The sequence below is a fragment of the Neopelma chrysocephalum genome, unplaced genomic scaffold, assembly GCF_003984885.1.
Source record: "Neopelma chrysocephalum unplaced genomic scaffold, ASM398488v2 Primary Assembly neopelma1_66, whole genome shotgun sequence".
Lineage (NCBI taxonomy): Eukaryota > Metazoa > Chordata > Aves > Passeriformes > Pipridae > Neopelma > Neopelma chrysocephalum.
The window spans coordinates 6,177,397-6,198,023 of record NW_020897725.1 but is presented as its reverse complement, the minus strand read 5'-3'; the positions used below and the strand labels follow the sequence as shown (position 1 = coordinate 6,198,023).

At 40.6% G+C, this 20,627-nt stretch overlaps 1 protein-coding gene across 1 annotated transcript in view; it reads right to left on the bottom strand.

Moving 5' to 3' along the window:
* Nucleotides 1-6,942: 6,942 nt before the first annotated feature.
* Nucleotides 6,943-20,627, bottom strand: part of FER1L6 (fer-1 like family member 6) — a 72,782-nt gene continuing 59,097 nt past the window's right edge. Inside the window, exons 35-41 of the mRNA XM_027684443.1 lie at nt 20,138-20,280; nt 19,483-19,571; nt 17,085-17,183; nt 14,540-14,781; nt 14,044-14,207; nt 11,493-11,593; nt 6,943-7,541 (exon numbers count right to left, since the gene is read on the bottom strand). Coding sequence (XP_027540244.1) covers nt 7,355-7,541; nt 11,493-11,593; nt 14,044-14,207; nt 14,540-14,781; nt 17,085-17,183; nt 19,483-19,571; nt 20,138-20,280 — 1,025 coding nt within the window. The 3' untranslated portion in view covers nt 6,943-7,354. The remainder of the gene's footprint in view (nt 7,542-11,492; nt 11,594-14,043; nt 14,208-14,539; nt 14,782-17,084; nt 17,184-19,482; nt 19,572-20,137; nt 20,281-20,627) is intronic.

The following is a 20,627-nucleotide window of genomic DNA, read 5'->3' as shown; positions in this document are numbered from 1 at the left end:
AAGTTCTCATCAGTCTATGCTTCGCTATCCCTAAATCCTGCTGACTTCTAAAACAACTAAATGGGCAAAAAAAAAATCTATAGAATTTCAACCCCCAAACCAAAGGTGATGTGGAAGAAAGCGAGACTCTTAGAAATAGAGATGCTTTGGCTCTTGACCCAAGGGGCTGTGGGTGCTCTACAGTCAGTAGAATTATAACGGGCTCTAATGGCATTTGGATTACAAGCATAATTGTTCCCCAACTTTCCCTTTTTAGCTGCCTGCACAATCTATGTTTTTACAAACCAAAAATGCCCTGACCAAAGCACGTTGAGCCAGTAAAAAGTGTTCAGCCTTTCCATCTTTCCTTTCCTCATCACAGGTGTTACAGAAAAAAATATGCCGACAAAGCATTCCAGCTTCACTTTTCAGTCTGAAAAACCTTTTGTATCTCAAACTCCAACAACCTGATGAGCTAATAAATTCCTATTTTTCGTTCACATGTGTTGGCCCCACATTGCAAAGGTCTATGGTGGGAAGTGACCATCACCAGTGAGAGATGTTGACCCAGGATCACACAGAGAGCACTGGAGAAGGCAGATATTCAACTCTGTTAAGTGTCTATCGTGCCCCTAGGAGGGAAAATTAGAGTGCTTGGCTTTGAAAACCATTCTCCATATTTGTCACATTTTACACACATAAGTGCTCCTCACAAATAGCTACTCCAACTCCTTTCGCCAAGAACAGGGAGACTTGGCCATGGTACATCAAAATCCAGCTTCCAGAGCCATCAGGAAACCCCATAGATGCTCGTGGGTTATCTATGTAAGCTGTACACCATGAGCATTCAATCAAAGCAGAACTTGGGACATGCAAACCATTTCCAAATTAAGATATTGAAGGAGAAAAAATGTGCTAACTGAGCAGAATAAGATGACTCTCACTACTCCTCTTAATAATGGGTTACTCCTATTATCACAGTTCGTTTAATATATTGACTTTTCTGCACTGTATTCAGTGCAGTTGTGCACCAAGGCACTAAAATAGCCTTGGAAGCTACTGTAGTGCAGCACTTTCACAGAAGCTGTGTGTGTGCATCCATCTGCACTGTGGGTACCAATTCCAGAGAGCCAACAGTCGAAGGCAAATCTACTCTCCTGGGTCGAACTATTCACACATCAAGTGCCAAGAGCATAATGATGGTGTCAGGAGGCATTTGAAAAGTGTTTTGTTAAGTGCTTTGGTGAGGTTTTATTGCTATGGCTAATTAAAAGTTCATCACAAGCACTAAACACAGCCAATATTTATTTGCTGTACAGTCATATTGACAGGCCAGTGCTTTGTCAGTATATCAGAGCTGTGTGCTTGTTTCTGGAGAGGATTAACTATTGCTTATCTGTCAGGAAAAAGAAACATCACTAACAAATAAGTAAACAAAAAAATAAATCCTTGTCTCTCGTGATGTATCAACAGCCTTTGGAATTGCATTCGGTTCTTTTTCTAATGTTTTCCTGAAATCTGGCATGTAAGCTGCAGTGCAGAATGGCATGTACCAACATGCTTTGGGCATGACAAACCTATCAGGATTTCCTTGTGCCTGAAATCTGTCTCTTGGCCCCGGGAGCAGCTATAACCACTGCTCCTGGGTGCAAGGTTGCTTTGATCCAGGATGAAGGATTGAGAGGCAGCTGAACCAGCTGTAGGCACTTAGGCTGCAGGTAGCAAAAGTGGTGAAGGATCACTCTGAGGTATCCCAGGGTGGCTGACTGCCCTGGTTCAGGAACTGAGGGCACGGAGACACCCTTCTGGATGAGAACTGCAGAGAACAACAAAGAACCAGAGGTAAAGGAATCCACTGGAGGAAGTGTCAGCAGCATAACTATAATGTTCAACCATCCTACCTAAAAATGTAGACATCTGAAGAGATCTTGGTCTATATTTTTTATATATTTTTATATATATTACAGTATTTCTCAGTCTCCAATGATTCTTAATTTTTCCCACTATTGGATACCAAATTTCTGTACGTGCCTGTCTAAAAAGACATTTAGGGAAGAAGTCTTACAGCACCTGCAGATATCTGCCATGTTTTCAGTGCCTGACTGGCAAGGGGAAATGCAGGCTGCACCTGGACGCATAAATTGAAGATAGTTTCTCTCCCATCTCTCAGCCTTCCCTTCACTCCAATTTGTCTGCAGTTGTCTGCAGCCACACTTGTGGCTTTCCAGTTGTTCACTGGCAGGAACAATGGTGCTTGGAAAAGAGTATCAGCCACCATCACAGCAAAAGGGGGAGACATTGCTAGTAACGCTGTTCTCCTGCTCCAGTGGGTCAAGCACAGCCCTTTTGAGGAGCTGCAATATGAAAGAAATTCTGAGCTGTGATGAGCAGGTAACTCTGAAAAAACAGGGTGTTGGAATTAGCCAGTTATTGAGCTGTCAGTGTTATCACAGGGAGTTCAACCAGGGTCACTCTTCAGTCAGAGGGAGAGAGAGAACAGCCAGAGATCTTTCCAGCTCGTTCTTAATGAAGGCGGCCTCTGTTACTGACGCGGAGTCCTGGAGCCATGGAAGAGGCATCCAGGAAGCAGACACACAATTTCTGCTCATTAATGTAGCTCTGAGTAGCCTCCATACCTGCTTACAGAAGTGATTAAAAGAGAGGCAGTCTGGAAGATTTTTATAAATTTTCCTTTCTCCATCAGAAATATATGAAAATTTATTTGATTGTTTTTGAGACATAGATTAATTAGGAACTGGAAAGGAGAGGTGGTTGTTATATACCAAATGTCTGGGAGGCTGGAACCAGATCCTAGGTTGAGCTTTTCCCCAGTCACAAATAGCTGATAGAAAATGTATAAATTAGTCTGGAAGGAGACAGTGCTTGGCATTTAGGAGCTGACAGCAAGCAGGCTATTCAGCCAAGATCATAAATATCCCTTTGGAGCTCAGAGTCAGCACACAGAGCAATGAGGAGCTCTGCCTGGCAATCAAAAGCCGTTTATGTGACTAACATGTGGAGGAAAAAAATTCTTTTATCACCTCATCAGGGAATTTGTTTCTTCCAAATGTAAGTTATTTAAACTTAGTCATTAGTCACTATGAGACCAATCTGCTGGGTCCAGTGCAGTTTGCAGGCTGGGAATAAGGCACAGAATATTCTGCAGAAAGCAGGCAGGGAAGACCACCTACACACCTCCCCCACACCCCAGTGGCCTCATGACCCCGACGAAACCACCTTCCCAACAAACACCTCCAGAGCAGCAGTAACTGCAATGTTACCAGATAATTCTGTGATTTGTGGAACAATTCAGTGCACTGAGATGGCAATTTGTTATATTCCATGTAGGATGGATACACCTGTCTCCTATCTATGCTGCCAACAAGAGTGGTGATAGTTAAACATGAAAGCTCTAGGGAACCTTTAGGTGAAGAATAAGCTTGAAAGATCTGGATAATACCTTCCTTTTTCTGATATGTCCCTAGTATATCCTGGGTGGTAGTGACCTGTGGGAAACAGGGCCTGGAAAAAAACAGACCTTTGCAGAGAACAGAGCAACTCATTACAGGGATGAGTTTGTAACTCTGAGAACTGCTGTCTCCCCAGGTGGCAGCTTGCAGCCAATTGGATGCTGCATTCACACTTTTTGCCTTATAAGGAATGTTTTCTGTTTGTGTTTGGCTATGAAAGGGCCGCAACCCTTTGAATAGATGTCTCAGTTCTTCACCTCCCGAGTCCACGCCTCTTAATGCACCGCAGTGACCACCTTTCTTTGCCCTGAAATCAGACTGGAGGTGGAGGACATGTCGTCTACGGCCACACCACCCTGAGAACGCCTGATCTCATCTGATCTCAGAAGATAAGCAAAGTTGGGCCCAGTTAGCACTGCCTGGCTATACTGGGTGCTGTAGGCTCTTTTAATTTTAGTTGACAAGGTGGTGTTAAGTGGACTTGATGATCTCAGAGGTCTTTTCCAACCTAGCTGATTCTGTGATTCTGTAACATCGTGCACTTATTGCAAGGTGCCAAGACTGGCTTGAGATGGTCTAACACATGCAGTGTAAAAAGGGGGACTTCCAGGGCTGGATGTAGTGGTAGAGAGATGCCCCACTGTCGAAGCTTTAGACAAACTAACTTCTGGGTCTATGATCACATGAACATCAACCAGAGTGCCCTCAAACCTTTGGAGCAGGAAAGAAATCTTTTTGCAAGTAAAATCTCTTCAATTTGTCCAGAATCTTAACCTTTCAAGAAGATTGGGAGGGGGATACCAACAAAAACACCCCTCACCAATAAACACAAAACAAAACAAACCCCACAACAACAAAAAACCAAACCAAACAAAAAAAAAATCTAAGCAAAAAATACCCAGTGGGAGCTAGGTGTTTCATGCTATTTCATGAGCTATTTGTGGTCAGAAACATGTTGATAAAACTCCAAGTTGCACCAGCTGGCCTCAAAATTGAGCCAGCATAATTGTAGACTAATGTTGACTAATTGCTCAGGGTAAGGATCTCTTCTTTTTGAGTGAAATTGATAGGAGCTTTTGCCAATAACAACAATCCTCGAAATAAAACTCCCTCTCTGTTAACCACTAAACTCACTTAAGATGCAAAACTGTTACATCTGTCATCTGTATGAGTAGTCCAGCATTGAGTGCTGCTATATTTTCTCTCTTTAACACTTACTGACAGCCCTACTTCTCTACTTACTTTGCAGCCATCTGTGAGATCATCAAAAGGTGTTTGATTCAGCTTTGTCCCATAAAACAATGCTATCCAGCTCAGTCTACATGTGTTGAGTGTAGTGACAAGCAGTTTAAGAGCTGTGGAAGAGTTAGCTTGCTTGCATCTGCTCTGCATGATACCTTTTTTGTCCAGACTGCAGGACTTTCCCAGAGTGTTCAATGATACAAGTGGCTCAGGAATGATAATGCTGCAGGGGACTGAAGACCCCAGGGGCAGCAGGAGTGAAGGAGATGGTGATTTTCACTGGGATGCAAGGGATGAAGGGGGACAGGGTCTTTGTATGGTCCCTGCTCAGCCAGACACAGACTAAGACTTGGAAAAGGACAATTTCAACTATCTTGTCCTAGCAGTGCTGCTGCTACTGTGTGCTTGCTGCTGGAGTCCAGAGCCAAGGCTTGGTACTGAAGACATACAGGAGGACCCTCTGGCAAGGGTAGAGGCCTCAAGCCACAGTCCAGTGATCCACACACTTCGAGACAGCAAGAGAAAACAAGTAGAGTAAGGACAGATGGATACAGCAGCTGCCATGCAGGATCAGGACCACTGACCTAACAGACTGGAAAAAAATCAGATCCATTGCCTTTCTGGCTGTCACAACATGCTCTGCTTGTCAATATTCATCTCTCACCTTTTGCACCAAAATAATTTGATTTGCTCTTATTGGAACTTTTAAATTGCATTTTCAAAATTCATAGTATGGTGAGACATATTAGGAGAAACAATATTTCCTTTTCTGTTTCATATAGGCTCAATTGCAAAATAGCACAAAATTGAAAAACAAGTGGTTTCAGAGAAATGTGTCACTCATGCTGTGTAAGCAGAGAACTACCAGGTAAGGGCCCAATGAAGAGGGATACAAGACAAAGAGGGACTCAAGGGTGATCAGCACCTTTCCACATCACTGTCTTGCATTGCTATCTTTAACTAGTGCAGATTCAACCATGTGTTCTAATTTCTTGGTCATATTAAATACACTTCTAAAGGAAAATAGCCCAACAAAAAACCTCATCCACTGTGGTTCTTTGCCACATATCTAGTTGTAATGTATTTACTCACATATCCAGATAATTTAGTTTTATTTACTATATACTTAGAACATGAAATTTAGAAGAAATACTGAGTCACAATCTGCTGGATGGGTAAGGATGGGATGATCTCAGTCTGCCTTTAGCCATCTGCCTCTATCATAAGTGGAATGAGACACTTCTAGAGCAATTCATCCCATCCTAAATAAGGCTCTGAAATGCTTTTCAAATGTAAAATACTTTCTCTGTGGAAATTTCACTGACACTAATTTTTCAGAATAATGCAATTACCTGAGTTGTAAGCTAGAGGGGAACACAGGGGCTCATTGCACAGCCTTAACAGGCCAGGTGCAAGCAGTACCAGACAAGCTTCCCTTAGAAGTGGCCTCTGAGAATTATCAAGGTGGCTGCTTTTCTATTCCTGCACCCCGAGCTTGGCAGAATTATCAGCATTTATAGGATCTCTGTCTTGCCTTTTGATACTTCAAAGTGTGCAAAGGGTGCTCACACTTTGTATGAGTGGAGCATAGTGGAAAGCCTTTTCTCAAAGGTCACCTTTACAACATGTCTAACCATGGGTGAGACTGGAGGGGATTTCAATAGCTATTTCAAATTCATAACCATTCATTTTAAGGCCAAGTGAGGTCATTGAGTTATTAAGCCTTGCCTTGTGCATGGCACAGGCAGCAGCATTTTCTATATTCCTTAGGGTGAGGATTTTCACATTGACAACTGTGTAAGGTTTTATTCCTTGTTTTCTTTAATCTTCCATGGCTCGTTCCACTCTGCTGCCCTTCTGCTTTCCACTGCTCTTTGGCTCTGCTTTTAAAGCAGTAGGATTCTGCCTGTTCCCTGTCCTCTACAAGGATCATTTGCTACCACAGTACCCATGGCTGAGTCCTCACCTTCCTGATCCCTCTCCTCCAGCAACCTCCAATACTTTCAAACTGCAACTGAAAAAGGCTCTTCCAATCTCTGCTTCTACCTCACTGGCACGTACCTTATTTATGAGTGTGTGAGATGTTTTTATAGAGCACAGCATTCCTACTGAGAGGTGCAGGATGAATTTTGCACATGACACCAAATGAGACAGTTTAACCTTAGATTTTTTTAATAAAACCTTTTATCTAAAAATAAGCATGCCATTATACAGTCATTGAAAAACAGTTAAAATAATTAAGAAAAACAGTTAAAATAGTTAATTACAAAACTATGCAAAGACTACGTTTATCTTTGTGTACAGATTTTGCTTTTAATATTTAATCATTTGTCCACAGAAATAAATACTTAACTGACAAATCAGTTTTTGCATAGCACTAAGGAATTTACTTTCAAACTCACTTTTAGCTACATAATGACACTTTCAATAATAATGTCAATAAAGCTGCACCAGTATGTTAATGATAACGTACATAAAGGCTGGGTCTGAATGAGCATTCAAGAAAGATATTAAAATATTCCGAGAGCTCCAGTTTCTGATGTAAATAGTTATTTTTGTTTTTACGAGGAATGAGATGCATTTCAGGTTGATTAATTCTTTTTGCCTGAGTTTTATTTTAGCTGAAGTTTTTGTATGTGATTGATTACAATAAGAGCCATAACTTACATTTTTCCTATAACTATCCTTTCACTGATTGCACCTGGCAGTGTGTAGATGAAGAGCACCAGGAAGATAACAAGAATAAGAAGAATTATGCCGATGATGATGTACTTCTTGTAATTTTTCCAGATCAGGTGATACAAACACTTGAAAGGATTTACAAACCAAGAGAAGGATGTGTCTGGTCGGCTAAAGGGGACGAAAGAAAAAGAAAAACTTTTGTAAAGGCAGATACATCTCTTTTCAAAGTTATCCCACTGCAAAATATATACATTTGAGTCTAAAAAGGACCTTTAACTACAGGGAACCTACTACAGGGTTTAGAGGGAACATCCACGAGTTTCACAAAGCTATTGGGTCACTTTTCTTCCACCCGTCCCCAAGCCCAAGCTCTACACAACACTTGAAATGAAATTCCAGCTTACACTTCATAAATACTCCAATTTATGTCATGATATGGAGTTCAAAATTACAGACAAGATAATGATAAATCCTAAAGAAAACATGCAGGCATCTTGAACTTGAGTACGAAAGCTTTCCCATCATTTCAAAGTATATAGCATCACAAAAGTGGTAATGAGCCACTACAAAATAGATGATTGCACAGTGATAGTCATGGTGCCATGATATTAAGAACCAGCTCAGATCTGGCATATGCTGAAAAATGGTGTATTTTCAAGAGGAAATTTAAAAGAGCCCTCCTGAAAACAGGAAACGATGATAAGATGAAACTGGGGTAGTTTTCCTGTGTACATGAAGAAGAGCTATCTTCTTCCAGTGGAGAATATCTGCATCCCACAACCCGTGTTTTTAACAAATGTTGCCCCATGTTGTATTCTCCTCCATAAGCAGAAGTTTCTTCACACTGTACAACAAAGCTGACTGCATACAGAGAGGAAAACAGTGTTCTTAGGAGAAATGTTGACATTCCACTCAGCTTGGGAGGGCACTATGCCTCTGACTTCAACAGCCCTACCCAAGGCAACATCTGTCAGCTTTTTATGATGGGGTGACCTGATGAATACATTGGTGTGGAGCAACATTAACCCCTGCAAAACTGGGGCAGGTTGTTTTTCTTATCCAGTGTTGCTGTAATTGTGCAGATGGTGCAGCAATAAGGAGAAGGAAATTAACTGAAGGTCACAAAGAGCTATGGCTCTCTCACTCCAGAAAGCTGTTTCAGGAATTTAAGTAATGTTTTAGTTATCTGGTGAACTCAGCATTCAGCATGTGGAAGTGAATGCCAATGTGACAGAAAGTCTGTAAATCTAAAAGGCCAACTAAATATCTTTTAATTAAAGACTGTGTTCTATACTGAAGTGGAAATGACTCAGAAATAAATCAACAAGTAAGCCCTCCAGGTTAAAAAGAATTATTAAAAAACTGGATACTCTGAAGAATAGTCTGCATGTTCCATCTGCTGAAGGGCTTTTCATAACCTTTAAAGGCAGGAAAAAAACCCCAGACTGTTGCTCATTTAATTTGTTTTCTTTGCAACGTAGGCAATAGAATTCAGTACCAGTTACAGCAGTGCATTTATTGTAATAGACTGCATCCGGAAAAGCATCCTGTCTGGATCAGCAAAGATGAAGGGATGGATAACCTCATGGTGCTTTGGCCAGCAGGAAATTATACTCATTGCACCCTATTTTTCATTTACATGTTTCTCTCTCTAGTTCACAGACATTTAATCTTCGTCCACCTTTGCTCTGGCATATTAAAGAGCCTGCTACTGTCTACAGCTCCTAGAAGATAATTTTGGTTTTGAAATTATTCTGTTTCTTAATTAAAAAAACCTTAATTATGCAAAACAATCTGAAAATTTCTGTGCTTCTCTGGGTGATCCTGCATGATGAGCAAAAAAAAAAATAAAACTACAGTACTGGCATAGAGATCTGGAGGTCCTGACACAAAGCTCCTTGAGATCCCTTCCTTCCTGAAGAGGACTCATTTGGAGGGCAGAAACAGTTATCTCTCAGCTGATTGAGACTACTCTGCATACCTGAACCACATATTCCATCACTCAGAGGCACTGAGCTGGTAAACTTTAATACCTTTAAACTTCAATGGAACTGAGGCATGCAGTGTCTTCAACTACCAGTTTATTTTCTTCCCAGTAAGTGAGTGTGTAGATAAACTAGTTTTTACTATTCACAAGTTGATATTGCTTTAGTAACCTTAGGATTTATTTTGCCTAACTTTAAAACTTCAGTGCCTGGCCTGGTCAATCGAGGCCTGTCCAGGGAGAGGAAGGACCTTCTAAAGGACAAGCCATCTCTTTTCCCAGCTCCCATCCTAGGATATGTGGCAGGTAAATGGGCTGACTCCCCCACCTGTGCATGAGCAGCTACAAAAGGAGCCTGAATGTTTTGCTTCTGAGATGGGTAGTGTTGACTGACACTAGCCCCACCCTAATGTTGATTTAATTGAGTCATACATCTAATTAAGACTAGAACTGCATTGAGCCATGTGTTGGCTGTGTATTTCATCACAAAAATGTGGATGTGGAGCCTCTGATTACTCATTGCAAAATCTGGAGGAAGACTCTGGTTTTTTGGCTTCTGGATCAAAACACCTCCAGGCTGAGTGTGCAGCAGAGAAGAGGCTACCAGGCTAGTGACAACCTTTTGACCCACCAGTACATTTGTGAACTAAATGCCCATGAGGTGAAAACACAGAGAGGACTTGAGCCCCAGGATGCCTGGGGTGCATGAGCTGGGACCGAAAAAATCAGAGGAAAATGTGATGGTGCCTTTTGCAACCTGTTGACAACCTCATGGACAAGTAATCCTTCTGTTGCACAGTACCCTCTTTCTTAAAACTCCCTAAGCTGATTGCTTCCCACCACATGTATTTCAGAGCTATCCCAGTCCTTGCTCCTCTGTAAGATAGTCCTTTAGTTTCTATTACTGGGAATCTTTGAGGCAGACATCTGTCAGGCACAGCTCATCCTGCCTTTGGGTAAAGATGTTGGGTGAAATGATTGATTAAAGTCTTTCCAAGGCTAGTTTTCAACAAGTCTCTGATACCTCTAATTTTCAGGATAAATTTACACCCTTTTAAAGGGTATTGGCAATTCCTTTAGCTGTTTCCTCTTTTTCCATGTTTATCAGGAGATATATATCAAACAAAGAAAATTAAACAGAATGTGTGATGATTACCATTATGATTAGCAATTGATTTTTAGAAGCTTTGGTAGCAGGAAATATAACATCAATTTCTCTCTCTCTTTCTTTTCCTTTTTATTTAATCTACCTCATTACTTTAGTAGAACAAAGCACTTGAACCAAAATAGAGTATATGTACCTTTTCTCAAAATGCAAAAAATCTTAGACAATAACATTTTTTAATGTGACAAATCCTGAAAGCTAAAATGCTCCTTTAGATAATTTGCCTTTGCTAAACTACTTAAAATGTCCTCATTAAAAAGTCTTATGATGAAAAATAAGCATCTTCATCCTTTGAGTATGAAGTACAATAAAAGTAGAGAAACAACTTAGAAGCTATATCATTTGCATGACCATAGAAGGGCAATGGAGGTGGTGAAGGGTCTGGAGCACAAGTCTTATGAGGAGAAGCTGAGGGAGCTGGGGGTGTTTAGTCTGGAGAAGAGGACGCTCAGGAGAGACCTTATCGTTTTCTACAACCACCTGAAAGGAGTTTGTAGCCAGGTGGGGTATGGCCTCTTCCTCTCTCAAGTAACAAGCAGCAGAATGAGAGGAAATGACCTCAAGTTGCTCCAAGGAAGGTTTATATTGGATATTAGGACAAAAATTATTGACTTAAAGGGTCATCAAGCATTGGAACTGGCTGCCCAGGGAAGTGGTGGAGTCACCATACCTGGAGGTATTTAAAAAACATGTTGATATGGTATTTAGGGACATGGTTTAGTGGTGGACTTGGATTAACAGTTGAACTCAATGATCTGAGAGGTTTTTTCCAACCTAAATTATTTATTATTAATATAATAAATATAAGCCATCTGATCTTTATAGGTGACCAAACTGAGGTGTTGGGTATACCTGTAAATTATGATGATTTAAGATGTTATCATGTGCCAGGTCAGCTATTCAGCTAACCTGGAAGGTAGTGTCAGCAGCCAGGCTGCCTCCCCTGTTTAATGAGTATACTCATACTCACTTGGGTTTTTCCAAGGGCTCAGGCTCCTTTCGAGCTTTTCCTACTGGATTCTTCTCAGCTTCTTCTGCTGTGACTAAGTGAAACTCAGCTTCCACCTTGCCCTGGATCAGAGAGATCACAGGTAAGCATCCAATCTTGGGTTATTATCACTAAATCACAGTAGGACTCTTCTTGTGGAAAAATGATGAAACCAAATGAGGGCAAAGGAAATCGATTAAAGAAAATAAGATAGTCTTGGCAGTCTAAGAGAAAGCACAAAGGAAAGCCCAGGCACCAGATTCCTCACTTATGCTAAAGAACTATGAGGAAAAAGAAGTGGGATATTTTCTTCCAGGCTCATAAATGTATTTTCTGCTTCCTAAATTATAACATAATTGATCTGAGAAGATATGTCTTCTATGACACATCCCAGCAGATCTGAATGGCCAACCTGGAAGCTGTGTTGCTGACATGGACAAGATGTAGCCCATCAGCAGGGGGACATTCAGCCAGTCACAAGTGCTGTAGCAGTGTAGCTGTTGGGTCTCAGCTCACAAAAGGAAGATGGTTAGAAATAAGATCTTGTGCAGAAATATCATGCAGTCCTAGAGCTCTGTTTGGGCTAAAAGAATAGCGGCCTGGCAGGGTGGTCCAGAGCCCTTTTTCTTCATGGACAGCCAGAAGATGATACTCAGAACTGTAACAAAAGGACAACTTTGTTCAGCACCAACTTATGGATAATTTCTAGATTTCAGAAAAGTCATAATGGAATATAACTCCTGTTTCAGTGCTTGTTTTCACTGTGATAAGTCATTAAAGCTTGCTGAGTGACCAATAGAATATTACTACTTATAAAAGATTGTGTCTCCCGCAGCTTGCAGTAGGAATATGTAACGAGTGATTTGGACTCATAGCAGAAATTCCAACTTCTGCTATGGAAGTTAGATCTTCCTATGTATGGGTTAAACTTTTGTTTTTTCCCTTGCACTCACAGCAACAAATCTACTGATATTTCTGTCTGTGTTAGGTTACAGAGGGGTTCTTGCTTTTCCCTGTTCAGGGATCAGGTCTGTTCTTCAGCACTGTCTCCACTAAAGATTTAATTAGGCCAAAGGAAAAAAAGCATGAAGATTTCCGAGATTTAAAGATTCCAGTTACAATGAAGAATGAGTAAATCAAATCAACTTCGTAAAATCTGTGACAGATTGAAAACAGACAAATGGCTCTTCAATATTTGTTATTTTCCTACCCCATAAATTTCTGGAGGGTGTTAATCTAAAGTGTTGATCTATGGCCAGGGGCTGGGATTCAGCACAGAATGAGGCTGAAAGAAGTATGCAGATAAAAGGCATAAATGTGGAAGACAAGGGCATCAAGAGATGAACGCAGACTGTGAGAAAGCAAATCAATTGTACTAGAGCTGAGAAAATGGCAGTAAAGCAGGGATTTAGGAGTGGAGTTCATTCACTAAATCCTTGGAAAGTACACAGTCACATTCAATTTGAAGAAGGCAACGAACTTGAAGATGGCACCTTTTATTAAAACATTCTTGTTGCTGGAATGGACAGAAATAGGAAGGAATGGTGAGGTTTAGGAAAACCCTTAGAGAATCAATGAAAATTCTAGAGATAGTGGGAGATCCCCTAAAAAGGAGTAAAGCCCGGGAATTTGTAGAGGTTGTACTAGAGGAATGTAGCTTGTACTCTTGGTCTGTGTCCCCACAGGGATCTGAACACACCTAAAAACCACACTAATTCCAAAATAAGGCTGTAGGGATCCCCAAGTTTGGGTTCAAGCTTCCAAAACGTCATGGCCATGTAGGCACGTCAGTTTGGGGTTTCTTTCCCTAGGGTTGGACTGGGGGTTGGACTGGATGATTTCCAGAGGTCCCTTCCAACCCTAAGAATTCTGTCATTTTGTGAAATGTTTAGGTACACTCTGAGTGAGATTCACACCCTGCTGCAAGCCCCGTTATGCTAAAGGCTTCAGGTAAATGAAAATTTGTGTGACAGCATTTATATTCTTCTTAGGAGGATTCTTCTAACATAACAAATCTTGTAGAGTTATGGGGAAGCTGTCATTGTCCTTTGCGTTCCTCTATACCAAAAAATATTGAGCACACTGCAACAAGAAGAGGAGACTTTGCTCTTTCTACTTGAAATGTGCCACTAGCAAGGTGAATAATGGTTTACTCCAAAATCAATTCCTTTGCCTAGGCTGAAGTTAGACATAAACAGTAAAGAAATAAATAATCAGGTGAACTCCTTTCCTGGATTTCTTCAGCTGAAATAAAGTTGGATGGAAACACCTGATTTTCCACTTTACCCATCCAGTGTGCTGAGAGACAAACAGTGGAAGAAAGCAAAAAAAAAGTACAAAGTGCTCTGATTGCCTGGGTTTTTCTGAACCAAATCTATGGAGAATCACTAAAGCATTTGGAGGACTCCTGCAGATTGCCAGTGGTGGCTGTTCTTCAGATGGCATATCCAAAATTAGCATCTATCTGTTTCAGGATCTCAGTAGAGCATATCAGTCCCAGAGAAAAGTTGCTCATCTGTAGTGAGCTGCCTACCGTGAGCTCCCCAGCCTTGATGAAAGGCCACCAGCCTCTGACACGCTTCTGCTGAAATATGGAGATCTTGTTTTCTTCACTTGCTGCCAAAACTGTTCCTAAGTCACAGCTTTTGGCTGTCTTTACTGCTGGAGGGAACCCATTCAGGTCCAATTCAAGAGTACCTGGAGGAAGAAGTAATGTGACAACACTCAGGGACCAGACAGACACAAAAGCATTCAAGCAGCTGTTTCCAGATGAGATACATAGAGCAATGCAGCAGCTTGGGCCCAAGCATCAGAGCAGGGAATCCCTCTGTACTGTCAGTCATTGATTTTAATTGCCCTGGCATCATCTCATCTGACTGACTCTCTAAGACATGTGTAAGTTTGCAATGTGGTGCTTCAGAAAAGACAAGCAGAATTTGGGACTCAGACACCATGTTGTACATACCTCTACAAAACACAGGTCTGGTGAGACCTCAGATGAAGTTTAGGCAGACCCATTGCATACTTACCCAAGAAATCATCTGAAGAGAGTCTTTCAAAATCCCACACCTGAAGTACCAGCTCTGCAGGTATTTTGCGTTCTGTCTTTTCCAAGGAAAATATGTTTTCTCTTTTGCTAACCACAATTTGTTTCTCTGCTGGGAGATAGTGGAACGGGAACACAAAGCGCCAGTTGAAGTTGCCCTCTCCTGTCAAGGAATTGTAATGTACATCTGTCTCCTGTTTGTCCTCTTCCAGGCCCTTTATCCATCTACAGGAACCACAGTGGAAATCATTAGTCACCAGGGGAGCTTGAATTGTAATTGTGGTTATTTGGTTACAGGCATGACCATTTACTACTTCCTGCCTAATCAGTAAGAGGCAATATGCTGTTCAGGACTGTGACATGCAGCAACAGCCCTGGATTGGGGATCTCAGTCACCTCCCAGCTGTGCATTACTGGCAGAGGCTGCAGTAATGGCCTGTGGTGATCGAATGCTGAGAGTGAGAACAGGATTTTTATTTCTATCAGACCCAAAAATACAAGTTGATCATTTGTTATTGGCCAGGACATCCTCATCTTTAAGACAGGCAATGACAGTATCAATCATTTATCCAGTACTAATCACCCTGCATTCATGTTTTGCCACATGAACAAATTCTATGTCGATGTCCCAAGATGGATTTCAAGGCTTGGTATTGGAGCTTAAATTGTTTGCAGTTGCTGTTTGGAGGTATAAACGTGGCATAAGTATGGCTGCAGAAGTCTTTCTGGGGTTTTTTGTGATTTTTTTCTCAGTTTCTGCTAAAGTGTGCACAATATTGGATGTGCTATGGTACAAAAGGACAGTGTTTTCCTAAGCATAATTTTCTCCTCTGTAGAGCTCCACAGAGGTAATGATCCAGGTAGGTATGTTTTAGTTCCAAAGATGATTATTCACAGCTTGAGTAAATATTAGGATTTTTGTGCTGTATCCAAAGAGTGATTTTTCCCCTGTAAGCCCTAATATTTCAACAAGGAATCATGAAAAACGGTAACAACCTGAAACATGGCGTTGCCCCAAGTGCAAATCCATGCATTGTGACAGATATAGTGCCACAGGCACTGTCTGAACATAATGAGATTCATGTCTTCATCATTAAGGCACAGAAGCAGAAAGTTTTCCACTCCTGGCTTCCCTGTAAGACCACTCTGGCATTGATAGTGATGTCCTCATATTATGACACAGCTCAGCACAAAGGCTGGCTCCCTATTTAATTCCTCAATTTCGTGCTCTCAGAGCTACTCTACTACTGCTCTGAAGACGTTAGTTCACTGCTAAGTTGGATATATCTGTATGAACACCAGTGATTTCAGAGCAGCTCCTCTCAAGGAACTGCAAGGGGAGGTTTGCTCAGCCAGTGTGTGCAATACCTGCTCCTGCAGCACACTGAGGCCAAGTGGCTGTACTGGTGTGTACTTTATCTGGGCCAGTACCATCTGCTCCTAAGGAGTGGTGACACTCCTGGTGCCCTACACAGCTTGGGGACACCCAGAGCTAACGCAAGTTCCCCTGGTAAAATTCATGTGGGTATTTCCTACATAGGAGTAAGACCTGCTACGAGATTGCCCTTCCTTATGCTTCGGATATCTTATTATGTTCATGTGATTTTCAGAACCAGTGAAGTGGAAAACATCCTCTCTTTCCTGATCCATTAGCCCCAGTGCTCCCTCCTTCAGCTTTTTTTTTTTGCATTTGGTCATTGACAGTACTGCATCAGGTTTTTAAGGAAATTCATTTTGCCATATGCCTAGTGGTCCACAAATTCAGATTTCTCCAGGATTCCACAATGAGACAATTCATATTGGCATATTTATCCTGCTCTTCAGTAGTGGAAAAATGGAAAAATCTAAGATCAGTCTGGTACCTGAGCCTTTCAGTACTTCATGCTGCCACTTTTGCCATAATTTCTTCCAACCAGGTACCTTCACTCAAATCCTGCTCAGAAGCAGAAAGTGCAAAGCAGTACTCCAAAACAGGTAAGTAATTAAGAAGTAACCTGCTACAATCTCAGGAAAGGAAGGAGATGGAAAGCAGAAAGTGCCCATGCAATGTTCTCCTCAGCTTGGCCATGGTCATTCACCCACACATGCTCCCCCCATGAAGTTAAAAGGTATTTCCAATAGAAATAGCCTGGCAAACACCTGATTTCTTGTTTCTCATGTGGTCATAATACCCTTTTCTCTGATTATGTCAAATTTCTCTGCATCTGTGTAAGCTCTTACAGTTCAAGTTCTGTAAGTGCTTTATCTCTGTTTTCTAAACTGCGAATTTTGTTTGCATCTTGTGCCACCTCTGTCTGCGTAGGAACTAACAACTAGTGTAATTTTACAGTTACTTTATTTTAAGAGAAAAAAAAGAGAAACAAATAAAAAAGAAAGCAGTATCCAACGTAGGTGAGTAATTTGGGCAGGCGTTCAGAGAAAAGTGCCAAGGTCACCGAATAGCTTATTGAATATTCTCACCACACGATTTTTTCCTCTGATTTTTTAATGAAATATTGCATGGTATTTTGAAGTGCTGAAGAACTTACCCTTTTACATAGATATCACTTGATTTTTGCCCTGTAAAGATATTTTCATCTTCTAGAATTACATCCTCTGTATTCCAGATAATTACCCGCAGTTCATAGCTGAAAAAGAAAGCTCTAGTCAGACACTAATGCAAACCTCTATCAAATCATGCTTTTATAAAGTGAGAAATGTTGTATTTGTGCATCAGCCTCAGGCCTGTTCTGTTTACAAGAGTTTAGTGATAGACTGTGGGTGTTGGTTCCCCTCAGCTCATGGAGTAGGATGGACAACAGCAGGATCACTGCCAGCTTTGGACGTGTGGAAAATTCCTTGCTTTTTATATACCTGTTCATTTTCAATTCTTTTCACAAAAATGCTGCAGTGAAACAAGGCAAAGTTGATCTGGACAACACCATCAGAGTAGTCTTCAAAACAGTGATCAGATTGCTAATAAAAACCAGAATTCCCTGAGAGGTGCTTTTCAGAAGAAATGCCTAAAAACATTGCATTTGGTGCAATCTAGTGCATTAAAAGGGAAGAGAAGAACTGCTTAGAGATATTTTCATTTAAACAAGTACAATCATCTTTAGAAACAACAGTAAAAGGAATTAAAGTTTTCCCATCCTTTCCACTCCCTATATACAGACATTTATGGTGGCCATCCATCCATACCTCTCAAAGGTTGAACTGAAATACAGATATTGCAGGTGACATAAAAAACTGATACTGAAAAATTGAGATATTCCTTGAGTCATTGTATGAACCACAAAATTAATAAAAAAGACAAAAAAGTTGAGAACACCAACATATTATTTTTCTGATATGTCACATTTTGTCTTAGAAATAGCCTCAATCTCAGGGTGTGAAAAAATATGCTGCAGAAGTTACCAGATACTCTGCTCCAGAAGTAACCAGAAGTTATCAAGTCATGGAGCTTTTAAGGAAGTGTTGACCAGGAAAACCAAGCCTCTGCACTAGCCAAAGAAACTTGCATTTGCGATGCTCCATCAGAGCCTTGTTCAGTCAAAGACCGTCAATAAGAGAGAGATGTTTTCACAAAGTGTTTGAAGTTTTATGGAGCCTGGAGCCCATTTTGATGCAGCAAATATGCAGTTCTCAGCAAGATGTGTAACTTGTGTTTACATGTTTAGTTTTTTTTCTCATAATTAATATTTGACAGTATTTTCCCCTGCTAGAAAAATGGCAGTCACAATTTGGTTTTGTAGGCATGATTAGCTTTAAATCTTTTGGGATTGGAAAATGCTTGTTGTTAAGGAGTTGTACAGAAAGTTATGGCCTGAAGGAGCTAATTGTTACATGGACTCTTTTTTGTTTGTTAGTTTCTTTGTCAAATCTTGGCTTTTGTAAAAGGAAAGGAAAATAAACACATTTTTGTTATATAGTATCCTGTTCAAACATAAATAATACAGGGGTGGTACCTGATGCTGCTTCAGACACAAAATTCTCAGGAAAGGCCTTGCTAAAATATAGGATGGGCTGAGGACTCTGTTGCTCATTTTTGTAATTTATTTACAAACATTCAATTAGCTTGAAGAACTATGCACACCCCTGGTGGCCTAGTGGTTAGCATGCGGGACTCTCACCGCTGCGACCCAGGTTCGAATCCCAGTCCTCCCGGGCAGATGGAGCTCGTTAGCCCTGTGAGGCCATCCATCTATGAGAAGGTCACTCTAAACAAACCTACGTCCTGAGGACCTCACTGCCATTGTCCAAGCTCGCTTGGCCCCGGCAGATGAACCTTAGGATTAAAGGGTGGGCTCAGTTCAGCGCAGGCTGTGTCTCACCTAAAAAATCCATTGCGCAGGCCGGAAAGGTAAAAGACCTTTCCTCAAATCTTCGTTCGCGAAGACTGGCCATTATTATTATAGTATAAGTAAATGTGAAATTTGAAAGAAGGTTCTTCCAAACAGATCTTGCCTCTTTGTTGCTGCTTTATGTGTTTCTTGATCTATCTTCGAACAAAGTGCTGGAAATCCAATAGGTGTAATACTATTGCATCAGATTAAAAAGCTCAACCAGGGTCAAGTAAGTTATCTCACTGAAAGAGGTAGTGAAACCAGAATTACTTCTTTCAGCTCAACAAGTGGATGATAACATCTGAATTACTAAGAAACTCTTGCCTCTAGCCACCTGTAATCTCTATATGAAAAAGGATATCTTTCTAAAAGAGGTGTGTGATAGCCCTTGCTGAAAAAATCACCAACAGTTCTTTGAGTTGTTTAACAGAGGAAACCAAACTAGGTGATCTTGTTGGACTTGAGGTCATGTGAACCCAAGAATACTTTTCTTTGGACTGGAGAGGTTATTTTTAATAGTTCTTTTTCTATTTATTTCCAGACACTTAAGAAATACTCAGTCTTTGAAGAGTTATTGCTGTGAGAAAGCACAGAGTATTACCCTTTGGGTTTTCTTGGTGAAATGTCCACTGGGGGTCCTGGCAGAGGCATATCATTAGGAAACATGTCGACCCACATCTGTATACGACCCTTGAAATCAAAGAGACAAACATCTCTGTAACCGTATTTTACAGAGTCTTTAAAAGGCTTTAAATGTAGTTCCAACATCCAAAACCACCACTTTGTCTATGAGCATCAACAATCTCACTCTCATGTAACCATGATTTCATCTATAAACTTTCTATACAATATATTTTTTTCATACACATATTCATTCAACTTCTCAGGAATTTGGTGAAGTTGGAGTAGAGCTCAAACATTGTCAGCTTCAAGGTAAAATCCATGTAAAAATAGTAGTTGATGAACAATAAAAAAAGAACCAAATTTCAAATATAAGAAGAGGTTTTGTTAAGTTAATAAACTAAAACATTTAAAATAATGAAAATAAGCAGTTACACTTTGTGTGATTACTGTGTATTGGGTAATACACACATGGGTGACAATTTCCAGGTTGATACAGTACGAAGTCTCATGTATGGTGCAACACTTGGATGCTGACTCTGTAAGTTTGTGGCTACAAATAGAAAACACAATAACTGAAGGAAATGAAAACTGTTCCTGGGTTGACCATCACCACCACCTCTGAGCTGCTCTACCTGTTCCATGCCTGGCTTATCTTTATGGTAGAGAGGCCGAGTCTCAATGTGCTCTGGGACCAGTTTGTGTCCAGCTCCAGGGATTTCCTCCCAAGCACGTAAAACCTTTAAGGAGAGATGTTCATACGATTCAACTGGCTCCTCTATAGGAGAGAGGAAAAAAAAAGAACAAAGAGAGCTGAATTATAATATTGAACCCCTTGGTAATATGTTCCATTAATTATTAAAGATAGTAATTAAAAATTTGCTTGAGTTAACAGAAAGACTTTATGTATTCCAGCTAAATAAAGAAGGGCCTTGAAATGCATTTAGTTCTCATAAATAAGGGTACCCACCAGAGTAACTAAAAGTTTAGCACTTAGGCAGCAGTTTACCTGTAAAACAGCAAATCATGTCACTATTACAGTAGCAGTTTTTAACAAGAAGATGGAAGCAACCTGTAAATTATCCTTTTTACAAGAAATTGCAAATTTTTAAAGCTCATGAAAGA